General features: G+C 50.1%; 1 protein-coding gene across 1 annotated transcript in view; it reads left to right on the top strand.

Annotated features, from left to right (window-relative positions):
- WNK4 (WNK lysine deficient protein kinase 4) overlaps positions 1-18,432 on the top strand; it is a 56,573-nt gene that overhangs the window by 30,444 nt on the left and 7,697 nt on the right. The window contains exons 5-15 of the mRNA XM_082194714.1: positions 1,629-1,717; positions 4,217-4,436; positions 6,166-6,487; positions 8,513-8,622; positions 8,741-8,793; positions 9,944-10,085; positions 13,127-13,243; positions 13,338-13,499; positions 14,616-14,673; positions 15,502-15,654; positions 17,195-17,700. Of these exons, the coding sequence (XP_082050840.1) occupies positions 1,629-1,717; positions 4,217-4,436; positions 6,166-6,487; positions 8,513-8,622; positions 8,741-8,793; positions 9,944-10,085; positions 13,127-13,243; positions 13,338-13,499; positions 14,616-14,673; positions 15,502-15,654; positions 17,195-17,700 (1,932 nt within the window). The remainder of the gene's footprint in view (positions 1-1,628; positions 1,718-4,216; positions 4,437-6,165; positions 6,488-8,512; positions 8,623-8,740; positions 8,794-9,943; positions 10,086-13,126; positions 13,244-13,337; positions 13,500-14,615; positions 14,674-15,501; positions 15,655-17,194; positions 17,701-18,432) is intronic.

Below are 18,432 nucleotides of genomic sequence, written 5' to 3'. Positions count from 1 at the left end.
AGTTTGGATTTGATATCCCACTTTATCCCTACCCTAAGGAGTCTCAAAGCGGCTAACATTCTCCTTTTCCTTCCTCCCCCACAACAAACACTCTGTGAGGTGAGTGGGGCTGAGAGACTTCAGAGAAGTGTGACTGGCCCAAGGTCACCCAGCAGCTGCATGTGGAGGAGCGGAGACGCGAACCCGGTTCCCCAGATTACGAGTCCACCGCTCTTAACCACTACACCACACTGGCTCTCACTCTCCTGCCCCCCCAAATATTTCACTATTAATAAGCTTCTTCTTAATTGTATTTCAGTTCAACAATTACTTTGATAAAATACACATTTTGTTATGTGCAAATGGCTTGAAATACCTATTAGGTCCATAAATCACCATGTAGCATATATTCCACTCAAAAAACAGCAACAGTTTGTTGGTGACAAAGGACAGCTGGACATATAAAGGGCCTCATCAAACCTAAACCCGGCCCTGACTGCCTCGCAGGGTTCTTCTACCGCTCGTAACCACTACAGCACACTGGAGAGAGATCCAAGGAATTTGGAAAGTGTTTGATGCAACTTCGGGATTTAAGGAGGGAAGGTTGGGAATGGGTGGGCTTTTATGGCCAGGGAAGAGTGATCATTGCGGAAGGCGGATCTTGTTTATGTTCTTAGCACAGAATCCTACCCACGTACAGCAGCTGGGACAGAGCAGCCCAGGTTTGACTTCTAAACAAATGTTTTCTCCACGTTTGCAAACTTTTCTGCAACTCCAGGAAACTGGGTCCTCCGCCAACCCCTGTTCTGCTTTTTTCCCCTTTTCCTGGTATGTCCCACGGAGGACCTTACGGTCTTCAAACAAAAACATCTTGGAGGTCCCGGGCCACAGGGAGGTTAGGCTGGCCTCAACCAGAGCCAGGGCTTTTTCGGCTGTGGCCCCAGCCTGGTGGAACGCTCTGTCACAAGAGACTAGGGCCCTGTCGTACTTGACATCTTTCTGCAGGGCCTGCAAGACAGAGCTGTTCCACCAGGCCTTTGGCCAAGACACAGTCTGACCCCCTCCTTTGGTAATCCTCACAGAACTCTAGCCCAATGGTTGCCATTAATTTGATTCTGAATTAATTTTAGAATGAATTGATTTTAGAATGCTGTGTTACCTTTATTGTTGTTAGCGCCCACTCTGCACAGTAGGTTTCAGCGCAGGGAGGGGAGGAGAAGGTTGGGGGTCAAGCGACTCTTATGCTGGGGGAGGTACAAGGACCGACCACCCCCAGATTCTTCTAGCGACTGAGCCAGACATGAACTTGCAACGCTCTTCACTGTAAATAGTTTTGCACTAAGAATAAAGCCTGGAAAAGACAGGTCGGAGTCTTGCCTGTTTGCTCTCGAGCAACCACACCACCATCTGCAGGGGGGGGGGGAGCTGGTAAAATTGGGGGGATGGGACTGATGTCCCACCTCCTCGTTTTCTGGTTTCTTCCCCTCCAAGGTTTTCATATCCCTAACTTGCAAGCAAAATCTTTCTCCCAGGGGACAAGGGGCTTGGAAGCCTCATGATGCCCTTACTTCTGTCCACCCACTAACCTCCCCCAAAACCTGTGGACTCCCTGGCCCCGTCTGAACTGCCCTCCGTCCCTTTTATCACAGGGCATCAAGCCCAGCAGTTTTTACAACGTGAAGGTGCCTGAACTGAAGGAGATCATTGAGGGCTGCATCCGGATGAACAAGTATGAAAGGTAGGGGAGATCTCCGCCGCTGGCCTGATTTCGGAGACCCTTGGAGGGTAAATGGTTATAGGATCAGGAAAACGTGTTGCTGTCTGGGTTTGGTTGGGCTGCCTATCACCCCTGCCCAATGGTCAGACCGGCCGAGGCTGATGGGAGTTGGAACCCAGCAACTATTCCCCACCCCGATACAGGTTACAACCCAAATAATGATTTTTCTTTAAAGAAGTAACAACAACAACAACAACAACAACAACAACAATATATTATTTATACCCCATCCATCTGGCTCGGTTTCCCCAGCCACTCTGGGCAGCTTCCAGCAGAACACTAAAATACAATAACCTATTAAACATTAAAAGCTTCCCGAAACAGGACTGCCTTCAGATGTCTTCTAACAGTCTGGTAGTTGTTTTTCTCTTTGACATCCGGTGGGAGGGCGTTCCACAGGGCGGGTGCCACTACCGAGAAGGCCCTCTGCCTGGTTCCCTGCAACTTGGCTTCTCGCAGCGAGGGAACCGCCAGAAGGCCCTCGGCGCTGGATCTCAGTTTCTGGACTGAACGATGGGGGTGGAGACGCTCCTTCAGGTATACTGGACCGAGGCTGTTTAGGGCTTTAAAGGTCAGCACCAACACTTTGAATTGTGCTCGGAAACGTACTGTACAGGGCTCTTCTTTTGCAAAAACTCCAGGACGCTTGGGCAAAGAACAATGGTCTGGGCTGTTGTGGGGTAGAAACTTGGAGATACGTGTGGAAATGCAGAACCTGTTTGAAGCCTCACCCCCAATCTGCAGAAAAGGGTGTGGCACATACAGTGGTGCCTCGTGAGACGAAAATAATCCGTTCCACGAGCCTCTTCGTCTAGCGGCTTTTTCGTCTTGCGAAGCAACCCTATTAGCGGCTTAGCGCTATTAGTGGTTTAGCGGCTATTAAAGGCTTAGCGGCTATTAAAGGCTTAGCGGATTAGCGGCTAAAAGGCTATTAGCGGCTTAGCGGCTTAGAAAAGGGGGGGGGAGCGGAAAAAAATCGGAACACTCGCAAGACGTTTTTGTCTTGCAAAGCAAGCCCATAGGGAAAATCGTCTTGCGAAGCAGCTCAAAAACGGAAAACCCTTTCGTCTAGCGGGTTTTCCATCTTGCGAGGCATTCGTCTTGCAGGGCACCACTGTACTTAAACATGTACCTGTTATTTTAAACTGCACATAAGAATGGCAGAAGTCTCTTGCTGGATTGGACAAGTCTGTGGGTCATGTAAGCAGTGCTCTTTTTCCTATGGGGAAAAAAAAGCTGCCAGTACCACTTAGCCACAAATGGGCCAAGGGTAGGTACTCTGCACGTGCTCAGAGGCACACTGCTCTTGCCCATCATTTCTTAGGCGCCGACGGACAGGCCAACCGTAAGTGACCTGCAGGTTTGGGGAGCGACTTTGGAAAGAATGCTGGTTACAAGAGGGCTGGAGGATCTCCTTCGTAAGAGGGCCTGCTGTTTTTGTTCTCGTTCAGCCTTTGGTTGGCCTCGGCTCACAGAGCAGTGTTTTCTGCTGCCCGCCTGCCCCTTCTGTGAGCGACATTCACCACTGTGCTCTCCAGCGGGGAAACGGGGAGCCGCTTGCACTTCCTCCTTGTTAGACAACAACGTGAAGCACGTCCAGAAAAGCAGAGCCGAACAGCTCCTCCGGAGCGTGCTAGCTCTGCCCTCAGCGGCAGTGATTTATTTTTTAAATACAGTGGTACCTTGGTACTTGAACAGCTTGGCTCCCGAACAAATCAACTCTTGAACACCGCAAACCCAGAAGTGTTCCAGTTTTCGGAAGCCAAAAATCCAACGCGACTTCTGCTTGAGTGTCAGAGGCTCCTGCAGCCAATCGGAAGCTGTGCCTTTGTTTTCCAACGGTTTCGAGAGTCGAACGGACTCCCGGAACAGATTAAGTTCGACAACCAACGTACCACTGTACCGCAGTATCACTGGAAATTCCATATATCAAATGCTAATGAGAACTTCAACATGCTGCTCAAGTCTTCAGAAGACTTTAGGATTTTTAAAGAACAAACACATAAAATGGGAACTGTGCTCATGGACTAATCTTGAGGTCCAGCTCCGAGGGCCTTCTGTCGGTTCCCTCCCTGCGAGAAGTGAGGTTACAGGGAACCAGGCAGAGGGCCTTCTCGGTAGTGGCACCCGCCCTGTGGAATGCCCTCCCATCAGATGTCAAGGAAATAAACAACCATCTGACTTTTAGAAGACATCTGAAGGCAGCCCTGTTTAGGGAAGCTTTTAATGTTTGATGTTGTATTGTGTATTTAATATTCTGTTGGGAGTTGCCCAGAGTGGCTGAAGAAACTCAGCCAGATGGGCGGGGTTTAAATATAAATAAATTATTATGGGCCACCCAACCCTTCAGCCTCTGCCGGGCATACCTTTTCCCCTCGCGCTCTCTAAGCGTTCCCTTCGCCACCATCCTAATTCTGCGCCCTGCTTTAAATCCGCCTCGCCTCCCTCCCTCTCTTGCAGATACACCATCAAATATCTCCTGGACCACTCCTTCTTCCAAGAGGACACGGGAGTCCACGTGGAGCTGGCTGAAGAGGACGATGGCGTGAAGTCCAACCTGAAGCTGTGGCTGAGGATGGATGACACAAAGAAGCTTCACGGAAAGTACAAGGACAACAACGCTCTGGAATTCCGATTCGAGCTCTACAAGGATGTGGCCGAGGAAGTGGCCCAGGAGATGGTACAAGTCGCAGTTCTTCTTAGGGGTTGGGGAGGCTGGTCTGGGGAGTCCAGGAGTTAGAAGGGGCTCATGGGTAGGGAAGACGGGAGAGGACCGGAAGCATTGGGTGGGTTGCAAAAAGGAGAGGTGCCCTGGCTTTGTCCTACCCAGAAGTCACTGGGTACTGTCTCCTCAGTTTCATTTTCTTCAGGATTCTACAGAGTTTGCCTCTCGGGCAATGGCTCCGTAGTTACCTTGTATAGTGGTACCTCGGGTTACATACGCTCCAGGTTACATACGCTCCAGGTTACATATGCTTCAGGTTACAGACTCCGCTAACCCAGAAATAGTACCTCGGGTTAAGAACTTTGCTTCAGGATGAGAACAGAAATCGTGTTCCGGCAGCGCGGCAGCAGTGGGAGGCCCCATTAGCTAAAGTGGTGCTTCAGGTTAAGAACAGTTTCAGGTTAAGAACAGGCCTCCGGAACGAATTAAGTACTTATCCCGAGGTACCACTGTATAAGCGCACAACATCATTATGGAATCTTTCATTAGAGGAAAGTGAGTTCACGGCCCATACGCCATGGAGGTACAGTGGTACCTCGGTTTTTGAACGTAATCCATTCTGGAAGACTGTTTGACTTCTGAAACATTTAAAAACAGAAGCACGCATTTCTGGAAGCATTTATGTCCGGAAAACTCAATACGGAACCTGCTTGGCATGTTCGGCTTCCTAAAAGCATTTGAAAACCAAAGCAGTTACTTCTGGGCTTTTGACGTTCGAAAGCCGAAACGTTCTACTTCCAAGATGTTCGAAAACTGAGGTACCACTGTAAGTGTATTCCTGGGGCTCGAGGTAGATTAGGACAATGAAATATTAATACAGTGGTACCTCGGGTTAAGAACTTAATTCGTTCCGGAGGTCTGTTCTTAACCTGAAACTGTTCTTAACCTGAAGCACCACTTTAGCTAATGGGGCCTGCTGCTGCTGCCATGCCGCCGCTGTTGCCGCGCGATTTCTGTTCTCATCCTGAAGCAAAGTTGTTAACCCGTTGTACTATTTCTGGGTAAGTGGAGTCTGTAACCTGAAGCGTCGGTAACCCGAGGTACCACTGTATAGCATTACAGTGGTACCTCGGGTTACATACACTTCTGGTTACATACACTTCAGCTTACAGACTCCACTAACTCAGGAAGAGTACCTCGGGTTAAGAACTGTGCTTCAGGATGAAAACAGAACTCGTGCTCCGGCGGCGTGACAGCAGCGGGAAGCCCCATTAAGCTAAAGTGGTGCTTCAGGTTAAGAACAGTTTCAGGTTAAGAACGGACCTCTGGAACGAATTAAGTACCTAACCTGAGGTACCACTGTACTACTAATAATTTAATATGGCTCTTCTTTAGGGAGTGGGAAGCGCGGTTGTCTCACAGCTAGGGCATTAGAAAATGGAATCAAATGAGCTCTCAGATACATTGCATAAGTCCCTTTTGCAAGGGCTGTGGTCATTCTCACACCGTGACTTTAAAGCATATTCATACCACTTTGAACAGTCATGGCTTGCCCCACAAAGAATCCTGGGAACCGTCGTACATTGGGGAGGCTGAGATTTGTTCAGAGTCACAATCCCTAGCCCCCTTCGCACAAATGACAGTTCCCGCAATTCTTTGGGGGAAGGTGCGTTTGTGCCAGAATTCGAACTCTTGTTTCCTCCAGCTCCTTCACTTCTGTCACTCCCACTCCCCGCTCCCGCAGGTGGTCTTGGGCTTTGTATGCGAGGCCGACTACAAGCTGGTGGCCAAAGCGGTGCGCGAGCGAGTCCTGGCCATTAAGCGCCAGCGCGAGAAGGCGAAGCGGGCCCGGGAGGAGCAGAGGCGGCACGAACAGGCTCCGGACATCCTTCATCTGCTGGACCTAGACTCTCCGCCCCCTCTCAGCCCTGCCCAGCCCTCGGCACCCACCACGCCCGGATCCGGGGATTCTGCACTCGGCCCAACTTTCCCCCCTGAGCCGGAAGAACCAGAAGTCGACCAGCACCAGACTTTCCGATATCAGCATGGCTATTCCTCAGCCACATGTAAGCTCCCTCGCTCCGTCAGCCAAGGGACTCTGTAGGCGACTATTACATACGAGAGCATGCACAGCGGGTGGCGCTGTGGTCTAAAGCACTGAGCCATTTGGGCTTGCTGATCAGAAGGTCGGTGGTTCGAATCCCTGTGATGGAGTAATAATAATTATAATTATAATTATAATTATTTATTATTTATACCCCGCCCATCTGGCTGAGTTTCCCCAGCCACTCTGGGCGGCTTCCAACACAACATTAAGGTAAAGGTAAAGGGACCCCTGACCATTAGGTCCAGTCGTGACCGACTCTGGGGTTGCGGCACTCATCTCGCTTTACTGGCCGAGGGAGCCAGTGTACAGCTTCTGGGTCATGTGACCAGCATGACTAAGGCGCTTCTGGCGAACCAGAGCAGTGCATGGAAACGCCGTTTACCTTTCCACCGGAGCAGTACCTATTTATCTACTTGCACTCTGATGTGCTTTCGAACTGCTAGGTGGGCAGGAGCAGGGACCGAACAATGGGAGCTCACCCCGTTGCGGGGATTTGAACCGCCGACCTTGTGATCGGCAAGTCCTAGGCTCTGTGGTTTAACCCACAGCGCCACCCGCGTCCCCACATTAAAATACACAACATTAAAATACAGTAAAGCCTCAAACATTAAAAGCTTCCCTGAACAGGGATGCCTTCAGATGTCTTCTAAAAGTCTGGTAGTTTTTGTTCTCTTTGACATCTGGTGGGAGGGCGTTTAGAGGAAGGCGTTTAGAGGAGTGAGCTCCCGTTGCTCTGTCCCAGCTCCTGCCAACCTAGCAGTTCGAAAGCACACCAGTGCAAGTACATAAATAGGTACCACTCTGGCGGGAAGGTAAACAGTGTTTCCGTGTGCTCTGGTTTCCGTCATGGTGTCCCATTGCGCCAGAAGCAGTTTAGCCATGCCGGCCACATGACCCGGAAAGCTGTCTGTGGACAAACGCCAGCTCCCTCGGCCTGAAAGCGAGATGAGCGCCACAACCCCATAGTCGCCTTTGACTGGACTTAACCGCCCAGGCGTCCTTTGCCTTTTACCTTTACGAGAGAGTACCAGCATGTTGTAAGTGGTTAGAATGGCAAAATTAATTCAGTGCCACCTCAGCTTGCCACTTCTGAAAGCTGACCCCTCAACGTTGACATGAGGAAATTGTGGAGGGCAGATATTTACCACTTGTTATGCCATTAAGGAAAATTGTATGAAAATGCTACACAGATGGTATTTGATACCCTGCCAGTTGGCTAAGATGTGTAGAACAGTCTCAAATAAGTGTTGGAAGCCTATGCTGGTGGAAGGTTCCTTTTTCCCTACCTGGTGGACTTGCAAAAAAGTAATTGGGAGATGATATATAATGAACTAAAAAAAAAAGATGTTCAGAATAGATATAACCGCAAAGCCAGAAGCATTTCTTCTGGGAATATGTGAAACAGAGATCCCAAAATAGGTTTGTAAAATTGTTTTTGTATGCCACCATGGCAGCCAGAGTACTCTACGCACAAAAATGGAAAACACCAGAAATCCCAACAAAGGAGGAATGGTTACTCAAGCTACTGGGGTGCTCAGAAGTGGCAGAACTCACAGCTAAAATAAGGAATCAGAAAGACAAAATATTTGTGGAAGAATGGAGACCCTTTTCAGTCTATATAAGAACGCAATATGGCCAAATAAAATTTCAAACAGGTTTTAACTTACGAGCAATGGCAAGACAATAGAAAATATTGTAATACAGGATTTAGGTAAATAGATAAGCTTTAAGAGGTTGGACAGGCAGCAGGGAAGAGAGAGAATTAGACCATCACAGATGTAACAATGGGAAGTCGCCAGCACAAATAAATAGATTTTGATGTAAATTGTGCGTTATATGATCTGAATGTAAATCAATGTAAAATATTAAACATATCTGGGACAAAGTCCCCAGTGAACTTGTAAGGCTCCCGAGTTAGAGGCCAGGCCTGGTCTTTCGTTTCGCAGTCACCCTTTTTCTTTCTGATTTCCACCCCCCCCCCCAGCTGATTGTGAGACGGACGGATACCTGAGCTCCTCTGGATTTGTGGATTTGTCCGACTTGCCACAGAGCTGCTCCAGCCCCCCCGTCGCCCCTGAGCATTCCTTCGCTTCGGTGAGTGGCAGTGCCGACCCCTGGCATGGGCAGCGGTGGTGCCCCTGTGAGCTACGAACTAGGGAGGTGTCGAATTGTCACGGCAACCTGCCTTCAACGGTGGTTTTTATATCCCCAGACCATTGCTGTGAGCGTGAACTCCATCAGCGACTTCCCTTCCCCTGCGGACAGGTAAGGACATGCCGGATTGTTGTGGGGAAATAATTTGCTGCAGGGTTTAGGTTGCTGGGAACGTGAGGAGATACAGTGGTACCTCTGGTTATGAACTTAAGAATAAGAATAAGAATAAGAATTTAATATTTATACCCCGCCCATCTGGCTGAGTTTCCCCAGCCACTCTGGGCGGCTTCCAATCAAGTGTTAAAAACAATACAGCATTAAATATTAAAAACTTCCCTAAACAGGACTGCCTTCAGATGTCTTTTAAAGATAAGATAGCTACTTATTTCCTTCACATCTGAAGGGAGGGTGTTCCACAGGGCGGGTGCCACCACCAAGAAGGCCCTCTGTCTGGTTCCCTGTAACCTCACTTCTCGCAATGAGGGAACCGCCAGAAGGCCCTCGGCGCTGGATCTCAGTGTCCGGGCAGAACAATGGAGGTGGAGCCGCTCCTTCAGGTATACTGGGCTGAGGCCCTTTAGGGCTTTAAAGGTCAGCACCAACACTTTGAATTGTGCTCGGAAACGTACTGGGAGCCAATGTAGGTCTTTTAAGACCGGTGTTATGTGGTCCCGGCGGCCACTCCCAGTCACCAGTCTAGCTGCCGCATTCTGGATTAATTGCAGTTTCCGGGTCACCTTCAAAGGTAGCCCCACGTAGAGCGCATTGCAGTAGTCCAAGCGGGAGATAACTGAACCTGAAACCATTCTTAACCTGATACCGTTCTTAACCTGAGGTACCACTTTAGCTAATGGGGGCCTCCCGCTGCCGCTGCACCGCCAGCGCACGATTTCTGTTCTCATCCTGAGGTAAAGTTCTTAACCCAAGGTACTACTTCTGGGTTAGCGGAGTCTGTAACCCGAAATGTTTGTAACCCGAGGTATTTGCAACCCAAGGTACCACTGTGCCTGCTTTTCTCACATTCCTCACCCCAAGCCTTGCTGTGTAGCTTGTGGGGCGGTGTCAGAGGCATAGCGTGGCTGACTGGTGAAGGATGCCCACACGTGCCCTTGCCACAGATTCACCCATCCTGGCACAGCGAGATAAAAAGAGCAGAGAGGGATTCAGAGGGGCAGTAAGCCAAGGCGCATTCCGTCATGTGTGCCCAGATCAGTCACATTTGCTCATGTTTCACTTCCTGTTTTGGTCGCCCGCGACGCAGCTACACGTCCGACGTAGCGTCTGGCTTGAGCGATGGTTACGAGGGTATCTCTGCGAGCGAGCGCCGAGCGAAGCCCCTGCCCAAGAAGGGGTCTGGAAGACTGCTGCGCCGCCGTGCCCGATCTCGCCTACGCATCACAAACGTGAGCGCTGCCCGCATTGCGACAGGCTTGGGTGCTATGTGTCCTGATCGGTGGATATTTGTGTGTGGTTCTGAACTCCCACCTCTATTGTGCTAATATATATCCTGTGGTTCTCAGCTGGTTAGGTTTCCTGACTGACAGTGGGCTGGATCCAGACTTAGTTGTGCTTTGAGTAGACCCATTGGAATTCAAGCCCCATGGATTGCAGTGGGCCTGCTCTTGACCTGACTAAGCATGGATTCAACCCTGTATTTTTCCCCCCAGAGTGAGACAGCCGGAGCTCACATGAATTGTTGGTGTTCGAAGGAAAGGCTACCATTAATGTTTTCATTTTGCAGGGGGGACAACAGAAAAAAGGAACCCTTTGAAAACCATATGAAAAACAAAGCGCCTTGTCTTCCCCCTTCCTTTCCGGCCGTTGTGAGGGAAACCGGGGAACCCAGCCAGATGGGCGGGGTATAAATAATAAATTATTATTATTATTATTATTATTATTATTATTATTATTATTATTATTATTTCCAAGCTTCAGAATTCAAATACCTTCAAAGAGCCAAACCCAGTCATTTCGGCAGCTGATTGATTGCAGCCCGTTATTATATATCATTTCAGGAGCGCCTCCTGATTAATGCCAATATTCCAAATTAATGAGGAATCAGTCACTAATCATGCCGGAGACAGAGGCTCGTCCATGCCAGGGACACACTCCCAGGTTGCACCCGCTCTGTCTTTCAAGTTGACAGACACGAGCTTAAGCGGCACAGTGGGATACAGTGAGCTCCCCAGAACCCCCTGAGGAGCAATTGCCAGGAATTTTACCTCATAAAGCCTGGCTTTCCCCTGCCTAAACCTCCCCACTGCCCCAGAGGGCAGCGGAGAGCTACCGCCATTAATCGTGACGTCAGGAGGAAACCCTGTTGACCTTGATTTTAAATGAGCTGTGTCACTTGAGCCTGATTCTAATCGTTCAGTGAGTGCTGCAGTAACTTCAAGCCGAAAGGCAAATTATCGGGTTAGCTTTGAGTACAAACTGCTGTGTGGGCACCAGTTCATTGCTCTCCCAACTTCCCAGCCAGGGGCGAACTAAGGCGTTGTGACACCTGGGGCAGGGGGTCGCTACATAGGGCGCATGTGCGGCGTTGCTACGTACGACGCATGCGCTGTATGTAGCACCGCCGCACATGCGCTGTACACAGCAGTTTGCTGGCGCTCCGGCGCCATATGGGCGGTGCTGGGATCCTCTGCTGCAGCCGCGAACGAAGGATCCTCTACATGCGGCTGTAGTGGCAATGGAGGGATCCCACTGCCGTCCATACGGCGCTTGAGTGGCGCAGGCAGCAAACCACTATGTACAGCGCATGTGCGGCAGCGTTACGTACTGCGCATGTGTGTGACGCTTCGCATGCACTATACATAGTGGTTTACTGCCAGCGCCGGGATCCTCTGCTCACGCCACTGCCACATGGTGAGCCCCCGCAGGATGTCTTCTTGTCACCCGCCCACCCCAGACATGGCATAAAGTTACATCGTGTAAGAGAGTGTATTCAGAAAGGACTCATTCAGGTGTCCTACATGCCAGGAAACGAAATTCCTGCAGATCTGTTGTCTAAGGTTGTTAACAGAGAACAACTTACGGTTTATGTACAGAGGTTGCAGTTGGGTTGAACCACAGGGGGAGGATGTTAGGATATAGTTCCGTTCCACCTTAAAAGGGAACAGGCATGACTGTTGCGTGTCACATGCCTGTTTACTCCCAGCACTTGCTGGGAACTTCCGTTTGTATATTGCTTTTGCATTGCTGCTGTTTTGCTGGACACAAAGGGAACCAGACATGTTTCCTTCGTTCCTGAACTATGCTGAATAAATGCTGTAAATATGCTTGCACATCTCTCCGTCCGCCACTTCTGCTGTGAGAAGATTTATTCATTTGCTGATGGAGCGTGCAAGGGTCTCTAAATGTATCTGAGGCTCGTGTCGCTGATTGATGCTGTTCCAAGGGAGACCGGTGATCGTCCAGCTGCCGGCTGGTGGCTCGAACCAGCTGGGGACCTGCCTGATGCCGTCTCCCCAGCAGTATCTCAACAGGCACCTGGGGCGCACTGCACCCCCCCCCTGCACCCCTGTTGCGATGCCACTGTTCCTAGCACCACCACTGTGGGAACAGGATGCTGAATTAAATGGGGTATTGGCCTGATCCAAGAAGTCTCTTCTTATGTGGCTTCTTCAAATCTAGCGTATTTGTTTTTAGACTCTTACAATCAAGTGGCAGTTCAGACAACTGTTTTCCTTCCTACATAAGGAGAGCCTTCTGGATGAGGCCAATGGCCCAGCAATTTGTATCCTGTACTCACAGTGGCCACCCAGAGGCTCGTGGGGAAACCCTCACGCAGGACCTCAACACAAGAGCACACTCCTTTCCTGTGGTTTTCAGCTTCTGGGCTTCGGAAGTATTTGCTGCCTCCGAAACATAACTGGCCACCCGGTAGGCATAATTCATCTGCAAATGAAAGCCAGAACTGGTCAGAAATGTCATATTTCAGTCTGTTCATCCAGTGGACTTGGGGAAAGGGGCACGCACCATTTCGTCCTTTCCCCTGCAAGGTTCTAGGTCAGGGGTCCCCAAACTCAGGCCCACGGACCAGATAAGGCCCAAGGGATTCGTTTATCTGGCCCAGCGCTGCTCTGCGTGGCTCCCCACTTCCGGGTCGGAGCAGCACCGGAAATAGCTTGTTCGCATGCGTAAGCATTATTTGCGCATGCGCAAGCATTATTTCCGGTGCACATCCAGGTCGGAGGAGGCCCGTCCACATGCACACAAGCTATTTCCGGTGCTCCTCCAACCCAGAAGTGTGCCGGAAATAGCATGTGCACACGCGTATGGGCATGCAGTCCCCTTCCTCTGGCCCGCCGCGTGATCGGCGCTGGAGACACCGGCCCGAGGCGCGCTAAGTTTGCTGACCCCTGTTCTAGTTGCTTGGATAGTCTCAAGAGTTTCCATGTGGTAGTGTTGTTGTTTAATTTGCAACCTTCCATGTGTGCAGATGCCAGTCCAGAATGACCGGGTGGTTGAGTGCCAGCTGCAAACGTACAACAACAAGATGGTGACCTTCAAATTTGACTTGGATGGAGACAGCCCAGAGGAGATTGCAGCTGTCATGGTGAGGACGCAGGGTTTTCACGCTGCGGTAAGATTTTGACGTTCTCAGTCCTGACTCTGACTCCTCTCTTCCTTTGTGTCTCTGTCTTCTTCAGGTTGCCAAGGAATTCATCCTGAAATCTGAGCAGGAGGGATTCATCCGGAGAATCCGTGATATTATCCAGCGTGTGGGGACCCTCCTGAGCAAAGACCTGGGGGCTCTGGGCAGCCCTGAAACAGGGAGCCTGTCCCCAATTTTGGCTGCTGATGGACTCTCGGTGAGTGCCAGACCTATGGAAGTCGGGGGAATTTAGGTAGCCTCCTGGATGTTTCAGCCCTGATCTCCCCCTCTGGTTTCATGAAGCCAGTATGAGGTCCGTTTAGACGCACACATGTGCTTTGTGAGTTGTTTAAAATGGACTTACAGGTGTCTTTCCCACTTGCCCATTTTGAATTTTATCGTTATTCATGTTTTTATACTGTATTTTATGCTGCTTTTATAATTAAGTGTTTTAAATTTGTTGTTAGCCGCCCTGAGCCCGTTTTTTGAACCGGGAAGGGCAGGGTATAAATAAAAATTTATTATTATTATTTATTAGGTAAAGGTAAAGGGTCCCCTGACCATTAGGTCCAGTTGTGCCCGACTCTGGGGTTGTGGCGCTCATCTCGCTTTATTGGCCGAGGGAGCCGGCGTTCAGCTTCCAGGTCATGTGGCCAGCATGACTAAGCCGCTTCTGGCGAACCAGAGCAGCGCACAGAAACACCGTTTACCTTCCCGCTGGAGCGGTACCTATTTATCTACTTGCACTTTGACGTGCTTTCGAACTGCTAGGTTGGCAGGAGCAGGGACCGAGCAACGGGAGCTCACCCCGTCGTGGGGATTCGAACCGCTGACCTTCCGATCGGCAAGTCCTAGGCTCTGTGGTTTTAACCCACAGTGCCACCCACGTCCCCCTATTATTATTATTTATTATTCCCTGTCAAATTGAATAAAGATCCCTTTCGACATCATCAACCTTCCCACAGCTTCTGGCGGCTTTTTCCTTGTTTCCCCCTCTCTCAGAATGTGAGGGCCTATTTTCCCAAGGTGGCTCTTTCCGCAGAGACAGGGCGGGTTGGACGAGGGTCCAAGCCCTCCTGAATGCCACACCCTGAGCAGAAATACATTCCATTTAATCCCAAGTTTACGGTGGTTGGTTTGTGAAAAGGTAAAGGCGCTCTGCACATAGTCCGAAGTATGCTTGTTTTATTACTTTACACATTTCAGGCCTAATTTCAGAGTAATCCCTGCCGGCAAACTAGCCCTGTGTGCCTTTTCTTTCATCCATATGAAGTTTTGGATTTCTCCTGGGCCCAACGAAAACATTTTATTTTTTAATTCTGTGTCATTGTAGGGTGAGCTGCCTCCGCAAGGCCTCTCGCGCTCAATCTCTTCATCCTCATCTCTTAGCGGTATGTAACCCAACACCTTTTGTACCCCAGATTAGCATGCCTGTGCCCTTTTCTTAACCAGGGATGATCTCTCAAGTTACAGTATTTTTCGCTCTGCAGGACGCACTTTTTCCCCTCCAAAAATGAAGGGGAAATGTGTGTGCGTCCTATGGGGCGAATGCAGGCTTTCGCTGAAGCCTGGAGAGTGAGAGGGGTTGGTGCGCACCGACCCCTCTCACTCTCCAGGCTTCAGGAAGCTCTCCGCAAACCTTCAATAAACATTCTCCGATCTTCTCTAAACATATGTTTTTCTTGTTCTCTTATTCTATATGTTAAATCTGCAAGCTGTGCATATTCTGTCTACTTGAGCTGCTATTCTTCTTTGGTTGGGACCTCGCTGATTTTCCATTTTGGGGCTAAGAAAACACGGGCCGCAGTGGTAGCATGCAAAAATAACTTTTTTTGACACCTGGGAATTTCAGTCTGAATTATCCCCAACAGAAAGGACTCTGGGTTTTTTTGGGAAAGCACTTTCAAACATTTTTAAAAATTCATTATAGATCATTCCCAATACAATGGTACCTCGGGTTACAGATGCTTCAGGTTACAGACTCCGCTAACCCAGAAATAGTACCTTGGGTTAAGAACTTTGCTTCAGGATGAGAACAGAAATGACTCAGAGGCAGCAGGAGGCCCCATTAGCTAAAGTGGTGCTTAAGGTTAAGAACAGTTTCAGGTTAAGAACTTCCAGAACGAATTAAGTTCTTAACCCGAGGTACCACTGTACCCTTTTATGAGTCCACCACATATGAGAGAACGTTCCCTCAACCTCTTTGCTCCTTGTTTCAGATTTTGGTTGCTCCAGCCCTGGGCAGTCGGTCACGTCCCCCGTCCAAGCTTCTCTGGTAGACCCCGTCTCTGAGAACGAGTCCTTCAACTCCAGGGTTCCCCCTCCAAGTACCCAGAACTTTGGGCTGCCTTTGCTTTCAACAGTACCCACAGGTAAAACCAATCTGTTTCCTGCTTTCGTAGAAATGCCCAGGCAAGTGTCAGCCTGGGAGCCTTATCGCTCCTGCTTTCCCATGCGACATCCCTCCAGTTCCTTTGAACCGCGGAACACGGGTTGGATATCTAAGTATTTAGCAAGGAAACGGGATGGCCCATTGCAAACAGAGGGTTTGGAAGCTAGATGGGTGTGGGTGCAAATCCTGAACAAATACACTGAATCGGGCACGCTTTCATATAGGAGTGTGTGGGTTTTTAAAAAGGTTTTCTGGGTTTGGAGAAATGTGTAGGCCGAGTCTGGCGAAATATCCAATCTTCTGTAGGAGCCAGCTGTGTATCATCCATAATTTTATTAAGAGAATTTTAATGATTAAGCAGGCCATCCATCTCCTTTCTGTATATAGTTTTAGTTCCGTTACTGTTTTAACTACAGTCGTACCTTGGAAGTCAAACGGAATCCGTTCCGGAAGTCCGGTCCACTCCCAAAATGTTCGGAAATCAAAGTGTGGCTTCTGATTGGCTGCAGGAAGCTCTTGCAGCCAATCGGAAGCTGCGGAAGCCTCGCCAGACATTTGGCTACAGAAAATAGTTCGAAAGCCGGAACACTCACTTCCGGGTTTTGGTCATTCGGGAGCCGATTTTTTACGGGAGCCAAGGTGTTTGAAATCCAAGGTACGACTGTATTTCTTAATGATTGTTTCCCCCCCATGCGTTTTTAGCGATTCTTGCTTTTATCCGTAAGCCGCCTTGAGTCCCACCGTTGGGGAAAAGGCGGGGTAGAAAGAAACATAATGGTGATGATGATTTATGAATACAGTGGTACCTCAGGTTACATACGCTTCAGGTTATATACACTTCAGCTTACAGACTCCGCTAACCCAGAAATAGTAACTCGGGTTAAGAACTTTGCTTCAGGATGAGAACAGAAATCGTGCTCTGGCGGCGCAGCGGCAGCAGGAGGCCCCATTAGCTAAAGTGGTGCTTCAGGTTAAGAACAGTTTCAGGTTAAGAACGGACTTCCAGAACGAATTAAGTTCTTAACCCGAGGTAAAGGTAAAGGGACCCCTGACCAATTAGGTCCAGTCGTGACCGACTCTGGGGTTGCGGCGCTCATCTTGCTTTATTGGCCGAGGGAGCCGGCATACAGCTTCCGGGTCAAGTGGCCAGCATGACTAAGCCGCTTCTGGCGAACCAGAGCAGCGCACGGAAACGCCGTTTACCTTCCCGCCGGAGCAGTACCTATTTATCTACTTGCACTTTGATGTGCTTTTGAACTGCTAGGTTGGCAGGAGCAGGGACCGAGCAACGGGAGCTCACTCCGTCACGGGGATTCGAACCGTCGACCTTCTGATCGGCAAATCCAAGGCTCTGTGATTTAACCCACAGCACCACCCGCATCCCTATAGCCCGAGGTACCACTGTAAATAAAAACAAAGGCATCTCACTTGGCCGCCCTGCCAACAAGCAATGTGTTCTGCAATGATGCTCTTTCCTTGCATCTCCTGCTCACCTGCCAAATCTGCCTTCCTCCTTACAGGTGTCCCCTGTGTGCCGGCACAGACTTGGCCGCCATACCACATGCTGCCAACAGCTCCTGCCACGCCTCCGTACCTCTTCCCTGTTCCCCAGCCCATCGCCCCGCTGAGCCCCCTCCTCCCCACACTGTCCCTCCCCCCGCCGCCCACCCCGCCAGTCGTCCCCGCCGTACAGCCTCCCGCCGCCCCGCTCTGGACCCCCTCCACATCCCCGCTGCTCTCTCTTGCCAATGTCTTCTCCTTGGCAGTGATGAGCGTGGCTCAGTCCCTTCTTCCCGCCGTGACGGCGGCTTCCGCCCAGGCAGGGCCTCTCTACACCTCGCCGGTCTCGCAGTCTCCGGTGCTATGCCCGCCTAGCCCAGCTCCCGCGCGATTCGTCTACCCCGAGGTCATGGTTCCTCCTGCCAAACCGGCCCAGCTAGTCAACGGGACGTTGGGGATGCCAGCACCTCCAGGCTTTCTGCCATCCCTGAGTACGCCAACCACCAGCAGGCCTGACGATGGCATGGTGAGTGTGCAGATGTGCGTGCAGGCGTCCTCCCGCCCCCCGGACTTGCGCAAGACCGCGTGCGCACGCGGTGCTGGGAAATAAAGAAATGGAACTATCTCAGGAAGCAGCATGGGAGAGCTGGAGAGCAAGGCTGGTTTACAACGCCGTAATATATCCCTCAGGGACGCGGGTAGCGCTGTGGGTTAAACAACAGAGCCTAGGACTTGCTTATCAGAAGGTCGGCGGTTCGAATCCCCGCGATGGGGTGAGCTCCCGTTGCTCGGTCCCTGCTCCTGCCACCCTAGCAGTTCGAAAGCACGTCAAAGTGCAAGTAGATAAATAGGTACCGCTCCGGCAGGAAGGTAAACAATGTACTGCAGTCAAACAATCAATCAGTAGCTGAACTGGGTTCCACACAGTCACAAAAAAGAGCCGTAGAAACGCAAAATAAATAGCAAAAACAGACAGACCTCAGCATAACACCCAAATTGGAAGTGTGGCACTCAAAACGGAAGCCTAGCTCTCAAAATGGAGCATGTTCGGCTTCTGAAAAAAATTTCGCAAACTGGATGCCGGGGAAACTGTGAAGCCAGCTTGTGCCTCTGCTGACGTAGTTCCATCGTTATTTCAGTCGTGATACAGCAGTATATCGCAATATTTTGCTGGTTATATATCATGAAGTTGAAAACCAGCCATTACCCAGCTCCTTTATGTAGTTCCACCGTTATTTCAAACATTGTGATATAGCGG

The sequence above is a fragment of the Podarcis vaucheri genome (assembly GCF_965113315.1).
Source record: "Podarcis vaucheri genome assembly, chromosome: 13".
Lineage (NCBI taxonomy): Eukaryota > Metazoa > Chordata > Lepidosauria > Squamata > Lacertidae > Podarcis > Podarcis vaucheri.
The sequence above is the reverse complement of the archived record's forward strand: the minus strand, read 5'-3'. Positions and strand labels throughout refer to the sequence as shown.